The 18767-nt window shown below is 44.4% G+C and overlaps 2 protein-coding genes and 1 pseudogene across 5 annotated transcripts; all 3 read right to left on the bottom strand.

Annotated features, from left to right (window-relative positions):
* Nucleotides 1–1208: 1208 nt before the first annotated feature.
* cnbpb (CCHC-type zinc finger, nucleic acid binding protein b) lies at nucleotides 1209–5773 on the bottom strand. Of its 2 annotated transcripts, none has more exons than XM_026349862.1 (5): nucleotides 5310–5773; nucleotides 3774–3889; nucleotides 3363–3428; nucleotides 2617–2815; nucleotides 1209–2109 (listed from the first exon to the last, which is right to left on the bottom strand). In XM_026349862.1, the coding sequence occupies exons 1-5, from the start codon at nucleotides 5543–5545 to the stop codon at nucleotides 1992–1994; spliced, it is 735 nt and encodes a 244-aa protein (XP_026205647.1). In that variant the 5' UTR covers nucleotides 5546–5773; the 3' UTR covers nucleotides 1209–1991. The 2 variants fall into 2 exon arrangements, with proteins under 2 accessions (XP_026205647.1, XP_026205648.1); XM_026349863.1 differs by having other exon boundaries at nucleotides 4076–5418.
* A 1069-nt stretch (nucleotides 5774–6842) lies between these two features.
* LOC113155200 (RNA-binding protein 39-like) lies at nucleotides 6843–16137 on the bottom strand. Of its 3 annotated transcripts, none has more exons than XM_026349777.1 (15): nucleotides 15987–16137; nucleotides 13607–13701; nucleotides 11100–11149; nucleotides 10767–10937; nucleotides 10559–10612; nucleotides 10354–10474; nucleotides 9951–10103; nucleotides 9730–9876; nucleotides 9578–9643; nucleotides 9217–9421; nucleotides 9055–9141; nucleotides 8569–8692; nucleotides 7572–7674; nucleotides 7260–7338; nucleotides 6843–7177 (listed from the first exon to the last, which is right to left on the bottom strand). In XM_026349777.1, the coding sequence occupies exons 2-15, from the start codon at nucleotides 13655–13657 to the stop codon at nucleotides 7074–7076; spliced, it is 1515 nt and encodes a 504-aa protein (XP_026205562.1). In that variant the 5' UTR covers nucleotides 13658–13701; nucleotides 15987–16137; the 3' UTR covers nucleotides 6843–7073. The 3 variants fall into 3 exon arrangements, with proteins under 3 accessions (XP_026205562.1, XP_026205563.1, XP_026205564.1); XM_026349778.1 differs by having other exon boundaries at nucleotides 10354–10471; XM_026349779.1 differs by lacking the exon at nucleotides 15987–16137 and adding an exon at nucleotides 13196–13260.
* Nucleotides 16138–16391: 254 nt separating this feature from the next.
* LOC113155205 lies at nucleotides 16392–18688 on the bottom strand (annotated as a pseudogene).
* Between the last annotated feature and the right edge of the window lie 79 nt (nucleotides 18689–18767).

Here is an 18767-nt window from a genome sequence, read left to right as displayed (position 1 = left end):
TTCCTCTAAAGGGAGATTTTCCTCCTGGTGCTGCTCAGTGGGGTTGTTGAGTTTTCTATATAATTCTGTATAAACTATAGAATATAAATACCCAAATGGCTCCAAAGATCTGTCTAAAAATGGGGTCAGCACCAACTCAACTTTTGTAACCGAAGGAACGGGTACACATTCCTTTCATCATTGGTACAGGTGGGGGTCAGTGGGCGGAGACTGTGTGATGATGTTTGACGTCTGGGGTGGAGCAGACACCAGGTCTATGTGGAGTGTGTTGTACCTGCAGAAGAATGCATTCAGGTCTTCAGCCAGTTGATGGTTCCTGTGGTTGGTAATGTCCAGGAGGCCTCCCTACACTGAGACAGGGTCATTCACTGAGAATTTGTTTTTCACAGAGTAGCTTCTCTCAGCTGCTGTATGTTTCTGACCTGGTTACACTGGATTCTGTCCCCTGTACTGTTGCCATTCTCTTGGAGATGCCTCAGTCTGGCCAATAACCACAGTTAGTTGTTATGAAATGTGGTGAAGGTCCTAGCTAATGAAAGCTAATGTAAGATGTCACAGTGTCTGGGAGTTAAAATTGTTTTGAACTTTTGTGTTTAATGCAGCTGCTGTGTATCACAGTGGGTCAGTGGAGTTCCTCAGGTGTCAATCCTTCAGCATCTTTTTGTCATACTGACAAGACTCAATCAGGTCAAATCATAAAAACAATAATACTACCTCTAAAAATCATGGAGGTGACGTCCTGTGTCTGTCCTATATCCCACAAATGCTCAGAATAAAGTTTCCTTCAATAATGGAACATACCATATGATGTAAATACTCAAGTAAAGTCAATCTTTAAGTGTTGACATTCTCACAGTTCAAATTATCTCGTAATTTGCTTTAAGATCTCATCTCTGTGTGAATTACTTGGCATTTCCCCCGCACAATTGGATATGGTAGTCTTTTAGTATTTTCCAGAGTGAGTATACTTAGTTTGTCTTTTAAATTCCATTATTGTGTCCTTGGAGTGATTCTGTCTCATGTCTGTTCTGTCTCTCCCAAGCTAATATTCACTTTGAGTACCTGTTTGAAGGTGTTTTATAGATAAACCTATCTTTTATCAGCAGAAACAAGCCTCTACACATAACTGGGATTATCTTAAATGACAGACCTGTTGAATGAAGTCTTGCAGCACTTGTTGTGAAATAAGCTAGTCACAGAGAAACTGATCTCAGCTCCATCATCTTCCTCCTCCTCCTCCATGTTTTTATTGTCAGGTTAAACTTACAATCTGCAGAACAACCAAATGACATTTTTAACAGTAGCTCTAAGTGATATATTGTACAAAAATAACATTTGGATTTTTTTGTGAAAACATTCTCCTTTCTCCAAACTTAAACTTGTTTTTTTTATGTGTTTTATCATTATTAATGTTTTTATTCGATTTTGTCTTGGTCTGTACCATCAGGTCCAAACAGCAACAAAATGCACCTTTAAAAACATGAATGATTAATGTTTCTTTTGTCGTTCTGATTGGCTCGTTTGTCTGGCCACATGATTGGCTGTTTGCTGGAGTTCCAACCAATCACACTTCTTTCACACAATCAAATTAAAATAAAGTTAATGGCGGAAGATAAAAAAACTTCCATTGCTTATTTTCCCCCGCAGTTATAGCTCCGCCCACTTAAACGCGGAGGGGAGGGGCTTTTATTTTAAAGCGCTGTACTCTCTCAGCCAATCGGCTGGGCTGAAAGGATTCTCAAACAAAGCTTCATACGTCATGATGCCGCTACCAAACCTAAAAACTGATTTTTTACTTTTAAAAATGCAGAAGAAGAAAGTTTTGTTTTTTTTAGTGTCCGCCCCTCCTTTACCTCCAGCCCCTCTGATTGGCTGCTGCGAGGCTGACTGACAGGCCTCTGGACCAATGAGGATCAGAGGGAATGAATAAAGAGAAAGCTAAAAGAAAGAAAAGAAAGAGATGAAGGGGGGTGGGGGTAGGGCAGCGTCAGCTAGGCCGTGGCTTCGATGGTGCACTCCTTGGCCAGGTGACCCGACTTCCCACAGTTATAGCAGTTCAGCTCCGAGGCCTTGCTGCAGTGCACAGCGACGTGGCCGATCTCCCCGCACCTGCAGACACACGCTGGTTAGACTGGTTCACCTGTAATTAGCTTCAGTGTAAAAGCTGTTTACCTGTAACATTAATTTACTGAAAACAAAAGTTTTCTTGTGGTGCTTCACACATACTGTTTGAAAAGCCTGGGCCGGCATCAGCTGCATTTATTGTCAGATACATGGTTTTAGTCATGTGGCACATGTTAACATGTGGTCAGGAGGAGGTGACAACAGAACCACTGATGCAGCATCTGTAGCAGGTAGCTAACCTGTGGCTGTTAGTTTACCTGCAGCAGGTGTAAGGATGTCACAAGAACCAATATTTTGGAGGAGAAGAAGGTTAATGCTAATAACAACCCATTACATGGTGCATGTGTAGTAAGTGGGCAACCAGACTGCTGTGACTTGTAGGAAAAAACACACTTTCAAGATTTACATTTAGTCATTTGGCAGATGCTTTTACCCAAAGCGACTTACAAGGGAAGGCAGTAAAAGGCGAAAGATTTAAAGCAAGTAGCTGACCTGTAACATTTGACCTTCTCGCAGCACTTCTGAATGTGTCCAAATCCACCACATGAGTAGCACTTCTGCTCGTGGGCGTGGTTGCAGTCCCGTGCCATGTGTCCGGCCTTCCCACAGTTGTAGCACAGCTGCTCTCGCTCCTTCTTTGGCTCCTTGCAGTCTCTAGAGATGTGACCTCCTCTGCCGCAGTTATAGCAGGCTGCAGGGCAACACCAGGCTCGGGGTAAATACACCACTGTTTGGGTCTATGTCCTCACCTCGACTAACTTCACATCACGGTGCTTTAAAGATAAATATTATAACTCACTGAGAACAGGGACTAGTTTGTTTTAATCAGTAAAAAGGAGTGTCCCATGTCTCCATCCTGGGGCCTCTCCTGTTCAGCATCAACAATGATATTACCTAATGTAGTTTAGCTAATTTATATCTTCTATAAAACTTTATTGTATAACGTCTGTTAAAAGCAATCTGAGCATGATTCTCAATCAACTTATGTTTTATGCTTTGATGACTTTTACAACTTATGTGAAACCAGAAACTGCCCTGATGTTGAAAGGTGCTGTGGGAGTTTGTACACCACACTCAGATCAGGAACAACCAGAAACACTGGATATTATCAGCTTGGCAACAGGACTAAAGGGTTTATGTGTTTTCAGGTCTTTTAAAAAAATGCTCAGGGATTTTCCATCTGTATTTGACAGAAACAGCAGGTAGGTACAAAACACTGTGTTCAGGTGTGTCCTCACCGTCCTCAGTCCTCTCACAGTCTCTGGCGACATGTCCGAGTTCTCCACAGCGGTAACAGAACAGATCTGAAACAGGAAACATCAGCTGATGATATTTCTGTAATGAAAAACACGTAATCATCAGGACGTCTGACGTTATAAATGTTAATGTGAAATCGATAAAACATACAATAGAAAATGTTCTCAAGCCTGGAGAAAGTAGCCAACTTCTGTCTTTTTATCTCTTACTGTAAAGGTCAAGGGCTCTTTTCTTAGAAAGTGCCGTAAACATAACGAGTTTGTTTCACATTACTGTACACTCACTGGCCACTTTATTAGGTACACCTTTACAGTTTAAGGAAACATAAAGCTGTACTGCATCGTATTCGATTGTACAGGTGTACCTAATAAAGTGGTTCAAGTAAGAGTTACCTTTGCCTCTGCCGCGACCTTTCCCTCGCCCTCGGCCAGCGCTCGGACAGTTCTTCACCCAGTGGCCACTACGGCCACAACCAAAACACTCATTACTGCTCATGGCCACGGGGACACTGGACAGACACATACAGAATTTATATTTTCAATTAATTTATCCATTTGCAAACTGAAAACAAAACCTTCAAAACACGACCAGTGTATCGTCAGCACGCTGAGTCGTGCAGTCCACCTGTCCACACCGGCACCAACATGATTATAGTTTGTGTAGAAGATCGTAGAAGATGAAAACCTCAACACACCTGTATTTCCGCCCAGCTGAACACAATCAATACTTGGACCTGGGCCTGTACCATAATTATCCCCTCTAACTTGGAACACAGGAGAAGTAAATGATGCAGTGTCCCCCACGTGTTTAGGTCCAGGTCTGCTCGGAGTACAATCCTGTTTCTCAGTAGGAGGCTGATACAGGGACCACCAGCATCCATTAGAAAAAAAAGGTCTGCCACGGAAACCTCAGCGGAAACCCAGCTCTACTCCTTTGTGACACCCTAACACAGCTGTTTATGTCCTGCAGAGCTGAACTGGACTAGTTCAGGTGATGTGTGAAGGAAGTTTGGGCCTCTCCTCCTCATCGCATCAGTCAGCGAGAGCTCAGATTTCAGCCAACACACTTGTGAGACTGTTTTGAACTAGTTTTTCTCAAACGACAGAAACAACTATTTCATTATTAAGATGGTTGTTGATTATTTCTACCTCTTTCACCTAACAGACTGATGACAAACTGAATAAACCCAGAATGAAGAGGAACTCTGAACTTGCCCTTTAGCAGTGACTGTCAGGACCAGCAGACAGCAGGAATTGTTAGACTTTAATGTGTAATTAACCAATAAACCACTTGTACTGTTTTTAATTTATTGCTACTTCTCATTTACTAAATAAAATGACTAGAGCTGAACTGGAGCTGATTTTTTTTTTTTTTTTCAAATCACGATTAATCTGCTGATCATTTTGTCCACATCAATGCTCCAATAATTCTGCCCATCAGTCTGCATAATACGTACTTTTTAAGTACGTATTATGCGCGTTATTTATTCTAGAAAATACCACAAACTGTGATTATTTCAAACTGCTGCCTCATGTTTTCTGTGCTTTGGTTCCGTTTCCAGCCTCCGGAGCTGCACCGCCCCCCGGGTTGTCCGCGGCCTCACGCCGTTAAAAGGCGGATCTGAGCGGGAACCAGTCGCAGGCTCCGCGTCACCCGCGCCGACGGCTCCAGCTCCAGCTCCAGCTCGGCCCTGCGGGTTCGCCGGTTGGGTGTCCGGACAGAGGCGGCCTGTCCACAGGCCCAGCGCGGTCCTGCTGTCAGCTAACATGCTAACAGTTCCACCGTGGACAGTCAGCAGCAGACTGCCCGCTCCGCTGCGCCTCTGCTCCGGGTGCGTCACCCGGGGACGGAGCGGCGCCGCAGACCGGGGGCAGTGAGCGTCCTTCAGGGAGAAAAGAGCGGATCGATCGGTCGGAGCAGAAACTCACCTGAGACCCGAAACTGTGGATGTTTGTTTTCTATCCTCTGCGCCACACGCGGTCTGCACACGGCACGCACATCGTGCTGCGTTCAGGGACCGACGGTCACATCTGGCCTTCTTTATCTGCAAAACGTCACTGACAGACCCAGAACCAGCACAAACAGGAACTCGACACCCGAACCTGCTTCGAACCAGTGTCAACACACAGAGACCCGGAGCAGTGTCAGTTCTTATAAACAACATGCTGCGTGACGTCAATTTACGAGCTCTGGGGAAGTTCCTGAATGCGTCATGTGCACACGGCCTCGGGCCGGGGGTGGTCGCGCACAGAGAGAGGCGGGGCCGCGCACGTACAGCTGTTTTGTGTTTGCGTTAGCATCTGTTAGCATTTAGCTGACAGTCGTTGTGACGTCAGTAAACAGGAAGTTCAGGGTTAAAATACAGGTTTTATTAGAAACATCTGTATCAGTTTTAATCTAAACAAAAACAGAGTGTCTGTGCTGAAAAACAATAAAACATAGATAAATATATATATATCTAAATCTAAATATATATCACCCACATCAGACAATTTAGGGAAGAGTGATATCACAATATCGGCGTGGAAATAAATGAGTTCATATTATTTATTTTTGTAGATATGTCACATACAAGGTATTTATAATTCTGTAAATCTCAACATGAATTTATTAAAACACAGGTGTGTTTTAGCTCAGGTATTACAGCTAAAATATAACCATTAATGGAAAGTGGTGTGTATTCCATAACAGGGTTGTGACTGAAGCTGTAGATGAAGGATGTTCTCAACTAAAGTAACTTTAACCTAAACCATCATGTTTCAAGTTAATCAAATGTACAAGTGAAGGGCTCAGAAGGCTTCCTGAAGGCTACTGACTTTGCATGACATTAACTAATAAATGAAGTACAGACATACTTGGCTGACTTTGTATGAAACCAATAGCTTTTTGTTTTCTGTGATCTGATCAGACCCTTTGCTTTGTATCCGGTTTGCTTTAATTATAAAAGAGACATGTCGAGAAAATGACTGCAAACTCCATTCACTCAAAAAGTTTGAAGTATTGTTTCTAAAAACATGCTTCAACATGCATCATACAGATTGAAACTGGGGACGCTGCAGTTATGTGGCATGTGCACTTGAATTATCTGGTCAGTTCTAAGTCAGTCTGGTGGTCACAGATAAAAGTAGCTCGACAACCTGCAGCTCTGCTCTACAGTTTATACCTGCATTAACAGGTGCTAATCCACTTTCTATCCAATGAGTGTCTTAATATTCCCAACTCAACAATCAGGGTCATCGGGTCACACACAATTAAAATGGGTCATCAAAAAGAAAAGTTTAGTAGCACAATGGCAGCATTAAACTCTCCACTTGCTTCTAAAGTTGTTCAGTAAGACACCGAAAATCTTTTCGTTGAACTTTACATTAAGCAAATTTTATTTTTTAATAGTATTTCAGAAAACCTTTCTGTTCATGAGGTTTGTGTATAAATCTGGAAAATAAAGAGGCAGCAGCTCTGAGTGACTGCAAAATAAAATTTAATCAACATTTTTTACAAAATCAAATCTTCATTAGAAAAACAATTAAATACCAAACAACCAATCAGCTGGCACCATTTTCATCAACCCGCCTCCTCACAGCTCACAGAGCTCAGTCATTGGACAATACTCAGAAGCCATTGACCAATAGGAGAGGAGAATATAAAGAGAGAGGCAGGCTCTAATGTCCAGTGTTCAATCAGACGACAGCAAGTCACCGCCGAGGAGGCGGAGCCAACAGCTGTGTGGCGGTGACAGACTCTGGGAACAGGTTGTGGTACGCGGGCAGGGGGACGTACGCTGCAGTGATCATCTTACCTGAAATAACAGGCGAGACATCAGAGCTGCTCTCTGATTGGCCCACAGTAAGGTACACACGTCAGAAGACAGGAAGTGTTACCTGCAAAGTATCTCCCATGCAGAGCGTTGACAGCGGCCATGGCGGCTGGGATTGACGGACACTTAACGTAGACGTTACCCTGGAAACAAGCAAAAGGTCAAAACACAGATAGGCGACATGCAGTTACAGGTGAGGGGATCCGAGACTTAGAGGTGGAAAATAAAATACTGCACTATAGTGCAATTTTGAGGTACTTGTACTTTACTTCAGTACTTCTATTTTATTTTACTTTTACATTTTACTGCACTACATTTATCTGACAGCTCCACACCCCGAGGACACCTGAGGGTCAGAGGTCAGGGTGAAGTGTACCTCGGAGTTCTTGTCGACGTATATGTGAACGACTCCTCCGTGTTTGTTACACTCCTCTATGACGTCATGCTGGATGTCGAGCTCCCACCCAGTAGGCTCCTCGCTGAAACACAGACACTACATTGAACTACACAATGACACACAGAGACAGCGTTCCTGTTCCTCCTACACGTGTAATATTACAAGTGGTTCACTGAACCACCAGATCCTCCTGTCTGCACTTTCTGATTTGGGCATAACTGGTACAGCTCTGGCCTGGCTTAAGTCCTACATGTCTGGTTGAACCTTCAAGGTATCTTGGCAGAGGCAGGTTTCTAAATCTCACTGCTTCTTCACTGGTGTGCCACAGGGTTCAGTTCTCAGTGCTCTACTCTTTTCCATCTATACTATATCCATAGGTTCCATCATCCAGCCACATGGTTTTTCCTGTCATTGCTATGTGACGACACACAGCTCTTCCTGTCTTTTCCACCAGATGACTCCATTGTCTCACTACACATCTCTGCTTGGATGAGACACAGGCATCTTCAGCTCAACCTCACCAAGACAGAAGTTCTCGTCTTCCCAGCCGGTCCTTCAATACAACACGACTTCAGCATCAACACTGTTCCCACTAAGTCTTCCAAAACCCTGGGGGTGATCATTGACGATCAGCTGAGCTTTACCGACCACATCTCCTCTGTCTCCACATCATGCACATTTACCCTTTCCAATATCACACAGATCAGACCCTACCTTTCAGACTGTACGACTTATTGTTCAAGTTCTGGTCATATCTGGTCTTGACTACTTCAGTGTCTTACTGATGGAGTTACCAGCTGCACCATCAAACCTCCAGATGATCCAAAAGGCAGCAGCACATCTCATGTTTGATCAGTAAAAAGGACACGTTACACCACTTTTCAGATCTCTGCACTGGCTTCATGTAGCTGCTGCATCTATTATATTTACGATCTACACATTTACCCAAGAGACAGACAAAAGCAGGTGAGCGTACCTGTTGGGGCTGAACATGTTGGAGAGCTGGAAGCAATGTGTGGCGAGGGGTTGAGAGGGAAGATTCAGAGCAGCAGAGTTCATGCTCATGTTGAGAGCTGGGTTCATAGCCGGATTCATAGCAGCTGAAACACAAACATTTTAACGTTGTTACCAACTGAACCACAGAAAAGATAAGTAAAACATCAGCAGCTCCGACACTCAGCATGTTCACCTGCACTTTAGTAATCAGTTTACAGGCGGATTTCTCAAGAAAGCCGATTTCTTCATTGTCATGTAAACATGTAACCTGGTTTCTGCAATCTGGGTAGGGTATTAGAGAAACCTGACTTCCAGAAGTTGATTTATCCCAAAGAACTCTGATCACTCTGACATGTAAACTCTTTATTAATCTTATTACCAGAGATCATGTTCAGGACAAAGGCTGCAGACACTCACCACTCTACTACTGTCAGCTGAGGAGCAGCTGGATGAGTTATGCATGTACCTGACACAGCAGCCATGGCTCCTATAGCGATGGCTCCACTCATCTGTAGAGCCTGCTGAGCAGCAGGAGGGATCTGTAGACCTGTTCCTGCAAAAAGGCCGACTGTCAGGGTGGATGTTACAGACGATGTCCTGTAGGAGTCAGTATAAAGCATCATCTCACCCTCTGCAAGCCGGGCCATGAGCTGCAGTCTTCCGGTTGTTCCTAGGTCGATGCCGGTGCGTTCGAGCTCGTCGCTGTCGAGGAAAGATGAAGCAGTGGAGGCGTCAGTCCGCTCCGTCACGTGTCCCACCTTCATGGGTCGACCAGCTAGCTCAAAGCCGTTCAGCTGCTCTAGAGCTTTCTTAGCACACTCTGCATCTGCAAACTGACACAGTAGTAGTATTATTTTACTGCTGTTGTCTTCTACTACTGCTGCTACTGCTAGTACTACTACTACTGATCCTTCGTTATTAATTATTAATTAATAACTTCTCAGCTAATGTGACCCTGACAACGAAGATGACGAAGTTGAGAAACTCACAGTGATGAAGCCGTAGCCTTTAGACCGTCCAGTCTCGCTGTCCATCATCAGCTGGATGCTCTCAATCTGAGAAACACAAACCAGCAGTCAAATGTCTGTGTGTCTGTATGTGTGTCTAGACGGGTTCTATCCGTATCTGTGTGTATTCTGACCCGTCCGAACGGTTCAAAGATTCCTCTCAGCATCTCCTCAGTGATGTTGAAGTGCAGGGAGCCGACATACAGCCTCATGGGTCCTGATGTTCCTTTCTGCAGGTTATTCGCTGCTGCTGCAGCTGCTGCTGCTCGATTCTTCTCTGCCTGAAGACACACGCTTCAGTGAACTGCAGTGTCCTCACAGCTACAGTAAGAAAAACACTGCGTGTGTGTTTTACCTGTGAGGCCTGTACGATGATGGGAACTCCCAGCAGCCTTTGCCCCGTCAGTCCAATGGCCAAAGGAACCGAGCTCGACTCCACAAACTCAACATACGCAATACCCTTCGACCTGCGGGAGTTCCTGTCCGAGATCATCCTGACATCCCGAACCTGCAGAGGGACCGTAGTGGGTTCTGGATAAATGTCTTTGATGAATCAAAGACTAATCAAAATTATTGATACTTACACGAGGGTTAAGTTTGTTCATGTCCCCACAGTGGATCAGCAGGGTTTTATGACACTACACTAAATAACAGGACAAATCTACCATCAATAAAAAGCAGTGACGCCTGACAAAAGCCTCCAGCAGCTCCAGCTGATCGGGTTCCTGCTCTGTAGAACCATTACTAGTGTGTCTCACCTTCCCCACAGCAGAGAAGAACTCCTCCAAGTCTCTTGGTCTTATTCTGGCTGCCAGCTGCATACAGAACACGGTCCGCGCATCTCGCTCCTCTGGAGTCAGGTTGTCCATCGGCGGCCTGCTGAGTGTTTGGAGCCAAGTAAAGACACCGGTTCTTCCCTACAGAACATAAACATCAGGCAAACATGGCTGTGATTTGTCTCACCTGATCGGACTCTTCTCCTTCTTCAAGGGACTTTTATCCCGCGACCGCCGCCGACTGGAAACAAACAGTCACAGGTTTGACCTTGGGTTTCTGGACATGTGGACAGCTCACAGAGAACCAGCTGTGGTGCTCGTGGAACCGTGTATGTATTAAACTGAGTGACAGAAGGTGTTGGATGGTGGTACCAGAACATGGGAAAGTTACTCACTGCTTGTGGTGGTCTTTGTAGCGCCCCCCCCTCTCTCTGCTGCGGCTGCGGTGGCGCTCTCGGCTGCGGCTTCTGCGTCTGTCTCGGCTGCGTTTTCGCTCTCTACTGCGAGTCCTTTTTCTGTCTTGACTCCTGCTGCGCTTCCTGTCACGGCTGCGACTGCGCTTCTTCCTGTCAAACACATGCAGCCCATCACAACACAGCTGGACTACAGTAGCTACAGCTACATAACAACAGAGGACCTGTGCGGGGGGGTTCACAATACACAATACATGACGGATGACACGACACCACCTGCCAGACAGGCAAACAGACCAGTGCAGGCGTGGTTACCTCTTGGTGCGCTCATCCTGTCCGTTGGGACTTGGGGCCTTGGAGTCGTCCTATCAGGGTTGATAGAGAACAGCATGAGGAGGAAACATTCAGGAGTCGGAGAGGAGGGGAGGGGGGTAAAGAGAGAATATAAACAGCAGTTTAATCAGTCACATTCAAACAGGCTGTTTGTTGGATGTGGGGGGTCAGAGGGGAGTCTGGGTCAGTCAGTCAGTGCCTAGGTGGAGCCCGGGCATGCGTCTGGGTGGGGGGTAGGTCAGTGTGGCTGGAGCTCCGGCAGCAGATGCTCCACAGTCCAGCTCTTCTTCAGCCATGTGGATGCTGAGCTGGTTTTGGCTTCTGGGACTCCTGGGCCCTGAAGCAGACAGGAGTCTTAGTCACTCAACTGAGCCCAGAACCAGAACCAAGGTCACACCCTCCACACTGAACCTTAGACACCCCCTCACCTGTTCTGAGAACACACCTGGCAGTTTGACACGTTTCAGATCCCCCCCATGATAACACTGATAAGCGGATCTCAGGAACTGGGATAAACTACAGTGTTGTGAAAAGTATTTACCACCCTTCCATGTTTTGTGTTTTTTGGTCAGCAGTAGCTTTGGGAACTCTCCCATTGATGCCATTTTTGCCCAGTCTATGTCTTACCGTTGAATCTCAACACTGGCTTGAAATTTCTCCATTGGCTCCCTCTAACATCCAGAATAGACCTGACATATAAAGCACTTAAAAATCAGGCTCCATCTTAAAAACCTGATAGTTCCATATTTCCCAAGCAGAAGCCTCCATTTAAGACATTTAAGACTAGACTTAAAACTTTCCTTTTTTATAAATCTTATAGTTAGAGATGGATCAGGTGACTCTGAACCATCTCTTAGTTCTGCTGCTATAGGTTAGTCTGCTGGGGGAACTCTACTGATACACCGAGCTCCTCTCCTCTCGGCATTCAAATTCTACCATTTCATGTCATTAACTTTGTATCTTCTCTCTCCTGTAGTTGTGTTACCTCCTCTCTGTTCTCCTCTGCAGGTATCCTCCTCCTTGTAGCTGTATATCTCCACTTGGTCGAGGCAGATGGCTGCCCACCCTGATCCTGGTTCTGCTGGAGATTTCTTCCTCTTTTCTATATAATTCTGTGTACAGTTATATTTTGTAAGGTTTGAAACACTGTAAAGTGCCTTGAGACGACTTCTGTTGTGATTTGGTTCCTTTTTACAGAAAAATGAATTGAAATTTAATTGTACTTAACTGAGGTGAGTGAGGCCTGTGAATCTTTCTTTGTTCTGGGTTCTTTTATGACCTTCTGGATGAGTTGTTGTTGTGCTCTTGGAATAATTTGGTAGGCCAGCAACTCCTGGGAAGGTTTACCACTTTTTCTCCATTTCTGCATATTTGTTGAAATCCCAAAGCCTTAGAAATGGCTTTGCTCAGAGAGAGTCTGAGCTCAGTAAAATCCAGTGATTCTCTAAACTCTGTCCTCACTAAGTATCAGTGTAGAAAACATTCAGCAGCAGCTTCTTCTGTTTCTGCATTTACTGCTTCACATGAAAATGTGGTTTCAGCTTCACCAATGAACAGTAACTCTGGTTAAAGTGTCTCTGTAGCTGGGGTCTAGCCTCAGACAAAGAACCGTGACCAGTCACATGCAGCGTGAACAGAAGGAAACCAGATGAAACTGATGATGTAATAAATTTAGACTGAAACGTGTCAAACACACCTGTGCACAATTTCTTACCTGTGTCAAACGTAAGTGACCTCACAGCCCTGACATTCCTGCAGAGCTGCCAATCACAGTTCAGTCTGAAACTCTCCTGCAGCCCCGCCCACCCTATCCTGCTCTGCTCTACATCCTACTACAGACCAGTTCTAAAAAGATGCCTCGTTTATGAAACTGTGCTTTAAATCCAATCAAACATTTAGAAGCACACAGAGGATAGAAAACGCCTTCATGGAGCTGCTCTCCCGTCTAACACTTCCTCAGCTGTTCCCCATCAAGAGTGGGGGGTTACCAGGTGATAGTTTACAGTTACCAAGGGAACCACAGTCATGTTACTATGGGGACCACAGTACAGCAAAGCATGATGGGGGCTGTTTACTACCTTCATGTTTGTGACAGATCACACTGGCATTCAGGGGAGTAGAGGTGAGAAATCGTTAGGCAAGTCTACAAAGAGAGATAGATTTAATCATGACAGTGTGTGAAGGAAGGCCATTATTATCATCATTATCATCATCATAATCAGCCTGACTGTACTGCTCGGAGACAGAAACAGACCAGCTGAGATCACAGAGGATAAACGACCACCACAGCCACTAAACTCTGAAACACTGATACACAAACATGTTGCTGCCACTAATTATTACTTTTAGTCACCTATACAGTGATTTTCTCAGCACTGCAGATATGGCTCTGATTGACTGATTGAGTTTAGACTCGGTGACACCAGCTGTGTGAGGAGCAGCAGAGTCGGGCTGAGAGGCTTCGTAACTGAGGACAGATGGACGCTCACCTTCCTATATGGAGCCTCCAGCATCGCCTCGATGTCCAGGTCGTCTGCCATCCTGCTGCTGCTGACGGTGATGATGTATCAGCTTCAGTGTGTTGCTGTAGGAGAAGATACTCAAGTCAATGAAGAAACTTAGGTTCTCTAAAAGATAATTAAGCAATGATGTCACTCATGCTGCTCTGAATTTTAATTCCATTGCACAGCAGTATCCTGATTCTGTGTTGCATATATCATATGTTGCATAAGGTTTTAGACTCTAGGCTCTTTTAACCTTCCGGATGTAAAATATTCTGTCTGAGACATGAAGATGATGATTTTCAACAAGATAGGGGACAGGTTTTGGGCAGTTTTCAGCATCTTCTCAAAATAAATGGAGATTGTGATAAGTACATATATTCATCAAAATGAAAATAGTCAGTGGCTTTTGGCTTGTCCCTGTGTCCCACACATTGATTTGGCATGTGGCGCACTTTACACCGGATGTCCTTCCTGCCGCAACCCTGTGCTGTAGCAGTGAGCCACCAGGCCCGTTTTTTATTCATTAATATGAATTGATGAATAATAATATAATAATAATAAATAATACCAGGTGCTCAGCAATTTACTGATACTTTAATCAAATCTGTCTCCAAAATGCTCGTACTCTTTGGCGCATCTGTGTAGTTTTTTGCATAGTTTAAAAAGAGGCCCCAGACCAGATCTGAGCCTAGACCCTGGTTCTTCCCCTGCTCTTAGTTATAGCACCATCATCACAGTACAATTCAGAATCTCTGCCCACAGTTCAGCAGTTTATGCTAAGCTAACGGCTAACTTAGATGACAGCACATTCCCATGATCCTCCTGTGATTATTATTCAGCTGCTCTCCAGTCTAACATGCCATCTCCCAGAATCATCAGCTGTTCCCCATCTCTAGTCACAATATCTGTTGAATATTCACACGTGTTTGTGATTATGTAGTATAAATAAATGCATAAATAAAACGTGCTTCTGTAACTAATATATGTTTTTTTAAATAACTGCCAAAGAGATGCGCCCTTCACTACAAGCTGAGCACAATCCTGGTAAAGCAGCAGGACGTGAAGACACTGTGGTAAAGACCTGTCTGACCAAATCTTCATACTAATGATTAATATATATATGACCATGTTAAAAGTGGCTACTACCTGCATTGCATTTTTTTTTTATGTGTTTTGTGTTTAACCAAATAAAAACAAGACAACTTTGTTCTTAGGCTGAATAACTGCAGATTTACTGGTATAAATGGCCTTGACTCTGCAGCAGGGGTCGGCAACCCCCGGGGCTCCGTGTGGCTTGGGAAAATAAATTATATAGTATTTAATTGAAGTGTATTTTATTGGTGTTAGTTCTTTTTTTTGAAATTGTAGTTCTAGCTATTCTCCACCATGACACCGCTCACAGTCCTGCGTAAAGATGAAAGTGACTTGGTACAGCCACGATTTGCAGACGCTGTGTCAGAGGTTCAGCAGCAGCTGGTTAGTCCCATTAACCAGGTAAAAGAAATATTTATGCAGATATTTTGCAAATATAAATTTTTCAATGTTTAGTGATATAGTGTTTTTTCCAATTTACTCTTTTAATTCATGTCAAGGCTCCGATAGCTCAAAGGCGATATAAGGATGACGACTCACGGCATCTTCTGTTGGCTACGTGGATAATTTAAGTTCAGCTTTTTAATTCATTTGAAAGAGAACGTGTTGTTGTGTTGTTTTTTTTTTGTTTCTAAACGTGTTCATTACATAAATACAATTTGATTTTCTCTGTAGCACTTCATGGATTTCATAAGCAACACACTACAGTTGTTTATACAAAGCGTAAAGGTAAAAAACTATAAATCCATGTTCTCTTCATTTTAGATGTCAAAGTTTCTTTTCCGTGGAAACCGGGTCCAAATGGCTCTTTGGGTGTTTAAGGTGACGACCCCCGCTCCACAACCAGCAAAACCTGTGACCGTCAGTAGGTCAAGGGATGAAACAGAGTCGACGTCGCGATCAGTTTTCATTCATCACACACCTGCACAGGTGATTTTATGACCGTAAACTATAAAGACTCACAGCTGCTTACTCAGAGAACCCGGTTATAGCTCGGCGGTTACGTTAGCCGCTCAGCTAACGTGAACAACCATCTGACACCACCAGCAAACCACCGTTAATGTGTCCGGTGTGTCGGTGCCCCAGTGGTTTAAATCCAGGTGAAACACATCTGAGGCCTCAACAATTACCAGCTAACAAGCAGCGAGCTCCGCAAGCTAACAGCGTGCAGCGGCTAACCGGAGCCGAGTAGGCCTCCCGCCGGGTTTCTTCGGAATCTGCCGGCTCTTTCACAGCGTAGATGGTTGTTACCGGTGTACAGAGGGAATTTTACCTGGATACACAGCGAGTTTGTGGGTAAAAATGCAGAAAACCGCGGCTCCGTCCGGTAAACGTCAGCTCCTCGCTCGCTGCCCGCGACTCCGCGTTTTAAATGGCGAATTCAGGGATCCCTGCTGTTATCGCGAGACTTTACTACCGCGAGATCATAACACAACTTTAGCAGGTGCACGACTCCAAATAATACTTCACCGATTTAAATCGGATCTTTAAAAAAGTGCAGCTCAGAGTGTGAAACAGCAACATTTCATAGCTACAATCTGTAGTTCCTTGTTGAGATTGTCGCTGTTGATCCTTTCCTAATCCGTCTTGGATCGTTTTCTGTTCTGAGCTGAACTTTTGTGGGCTGTTGATCAGGGGACAATACAATGACAAAGCCTGCCCTCTCTAAACCTGAACTATTATCGAAATAATTCATATTTTAAATAATATGTAATAATATTTTTTACTCATCAGTCTGTTACGGTTTTCAGTTAAACCCACACATTGATGTTAGATTAGTGATGTCTTACTCTGAGGACCCTGTCATTCAGTATCAGAGCCCCATTCTATCAGTTCTTCTTTCATTCACATCAGATCAATAATTGAAGCTGATCAACTTCATCCGTTTGAACCCGGACGTTTAGGATTGTAAATCTCTATTTGTATCATTACTATCAATCTCATGAATTAATCACTAACAACAAGGACTGGTAAGTAAGGTGAGTGGAAGGTATTATTATGGGCTGCTAAATACAACAAGCAGATTCACCTCCAGCAGCTAAAATACATTTCTCAGTAAATTATTGCACCAAAGAGACTCTGTGTATTTTCTATGGATCTCCAAACAAATGGCAAAGCATGAGGGTTAACATCAGCCCGCGTTCGTAGGGCCTTTAAGCAGGTCAGAGTACAGTTGAGAATCAAGCAATAAGTCAGTTTAAAAAGTGAAGCTGTGGCCATCAACTCAGAGGAACAGATGTAAACGAACTGGATCAGCAGAATCAATGAGGCCAGATAAGTTCATGAGCAGAAATACCAAAACACTTAAATTTATTTACTACAAGAAATTTCACCTTTGTTATTCTGTTATATGTAAACACTGTTCAGATTCATTTACAGTTTCATTTTATAAACCTGTTGTCTTGTCACTGACCTTCTCTGGTTTAAACTTCACTGAGTGGTTACCCCAGGTGTTAAAGTACAGAAACATCCTCTCTGTGAAGGTGTGTATGTGTGTGTTAGTATCAGGGTCAGAGAACAACAGTTTCCCTCTGGTCCAGTCCAGATTCACTCTGATCCTCTGGATCTTCTTCTTCACTCTGAAAAAATTGTTGCGCAATCTCAAGTACTTACTGTTGTTGAACCATATTCCCCATAATCCAGATTGTATGCTTCCCTTCCTCTGGACAGACTCTGCTGCTACACCCAGTTCCCAGTATGAACTGTCTCCAACCTCAACATCCCAGCTCTAAGTCCCTGAGTTTAAACCCTCAGAGCCCAGAACAGACCAGTATCTGAACCTCTCTGGATTTTCAGGAAGCTCCTGTTTCTCTCCTGGTCTCACACTGGTCAGATCTTCAGACAGGTTCAGTTCTGGATGAACAGTGTTTGGATCCAGAACCACAGGAGTGTAGGAGACCACGTCCTTCATCTTGGTCCAGATGTTGAAGGTCAGGTTTCCCAGGTGTTTGACCTGGTCTATCAGAGCTCCTGAGGGCAGCTGTGGATCCTCCAGCAGGGGGCGCTGCTGGACTCTTTCCACTGCAGCCTTGTAGTTGTTGAGGAATGAGACGTCTCCAGCTCTCAGCTCCTCCTCTGTGGCTCTGACGGTATATGAAAGAGCTGCTATCTCTCTGCTCAGAGTCTCCATCTTCTCCTTCATCCTCTGACTCTTGTGCTCATCTTCCTCCCTCAGTGCAGCCATCCTGCCCTCCTCTTCCTCTTCTAGGAACTGGTGAAGCTTCTTAAACTGCTCCTTAATCTGCCTCTCTGTGTGTCGGGCCTGGACCTTGATGTGTTCAGCTGTTTGATCAAACTGCACTTTGACTTTCTGACACTGCTCCAGTTTGTCCTGTAAAGTCTTCAGGGATCTCTGCAGATTCCCTCTGTGATCCTGAATCAGACGAAACAAACTGGCTGCTGATGGTCCAGACAGTAGAGTCTGAGTTTCTCAGAGTGCAGACTGCAGAGAGTCTCTGAAGATCTCTGATCTGAACTCTCTCTCTGGTCTCTGTGCAGTATCAAGGACTCACACAGGTTCTTTAAGACCCGGTTTAGAGGTGGTTCTGACCTTGAAGATCTTCTCTTACAGGTTGGACACTCCTGTGTTACTTTCTCTCTCCACCAGCTGTTTAGACAGTCTTTACAGAAGGTGTGGCTACAGGACAGAAGAACTGGATCTCTAAAGACCTCATAACAGACCGGACAGCACAAATCCTCCACTGATTTGGAAGCCATTTAGTCTCTGAGTGAAGCTGAAAACACAGCAGACATTAGAAATAGACAGTTTTACTCTGCCCATTCTGTGGGATTCCTGTGCCAATTTTCAATATAACAATTTACAATGTCCTGACAAAGAAGGAAGCCCCTGGTGTACTGAGCAGCACACACACAGCGAAAACAACAACAGCTGATGACAGGAGCTTAGTGGTTAAGGACGAGACTGAACAGGTAAACTAACCACATGTCTTTGGATTGTGGAGGTTGGCCTCTGACTGTGTGCTGCCCATAGATCACACGTGTGTTTTATTATTAGCTCACAGACGTGTGTTTAAATGTGCAGCTCTGGTTTGTT

The sequence above is a fragment of the Anabas testudineus genome, chromosome 5, assembly GCF_900324465.2.
Source record: "Anabas testudineus chromosome 5, fAnaTes1.2, whole genome shotgun sequence".
In the NCBI taxonomy this organism is placed as follows: Eukaryota; Metazoa; Chordata; class Actinopteri; order Anabantiformes; family Anabantidae; genus Anabas; species Anabas testudineus.
This window is presented reverse-complemented; position numbering and strand designations above follow the sequence as displayed.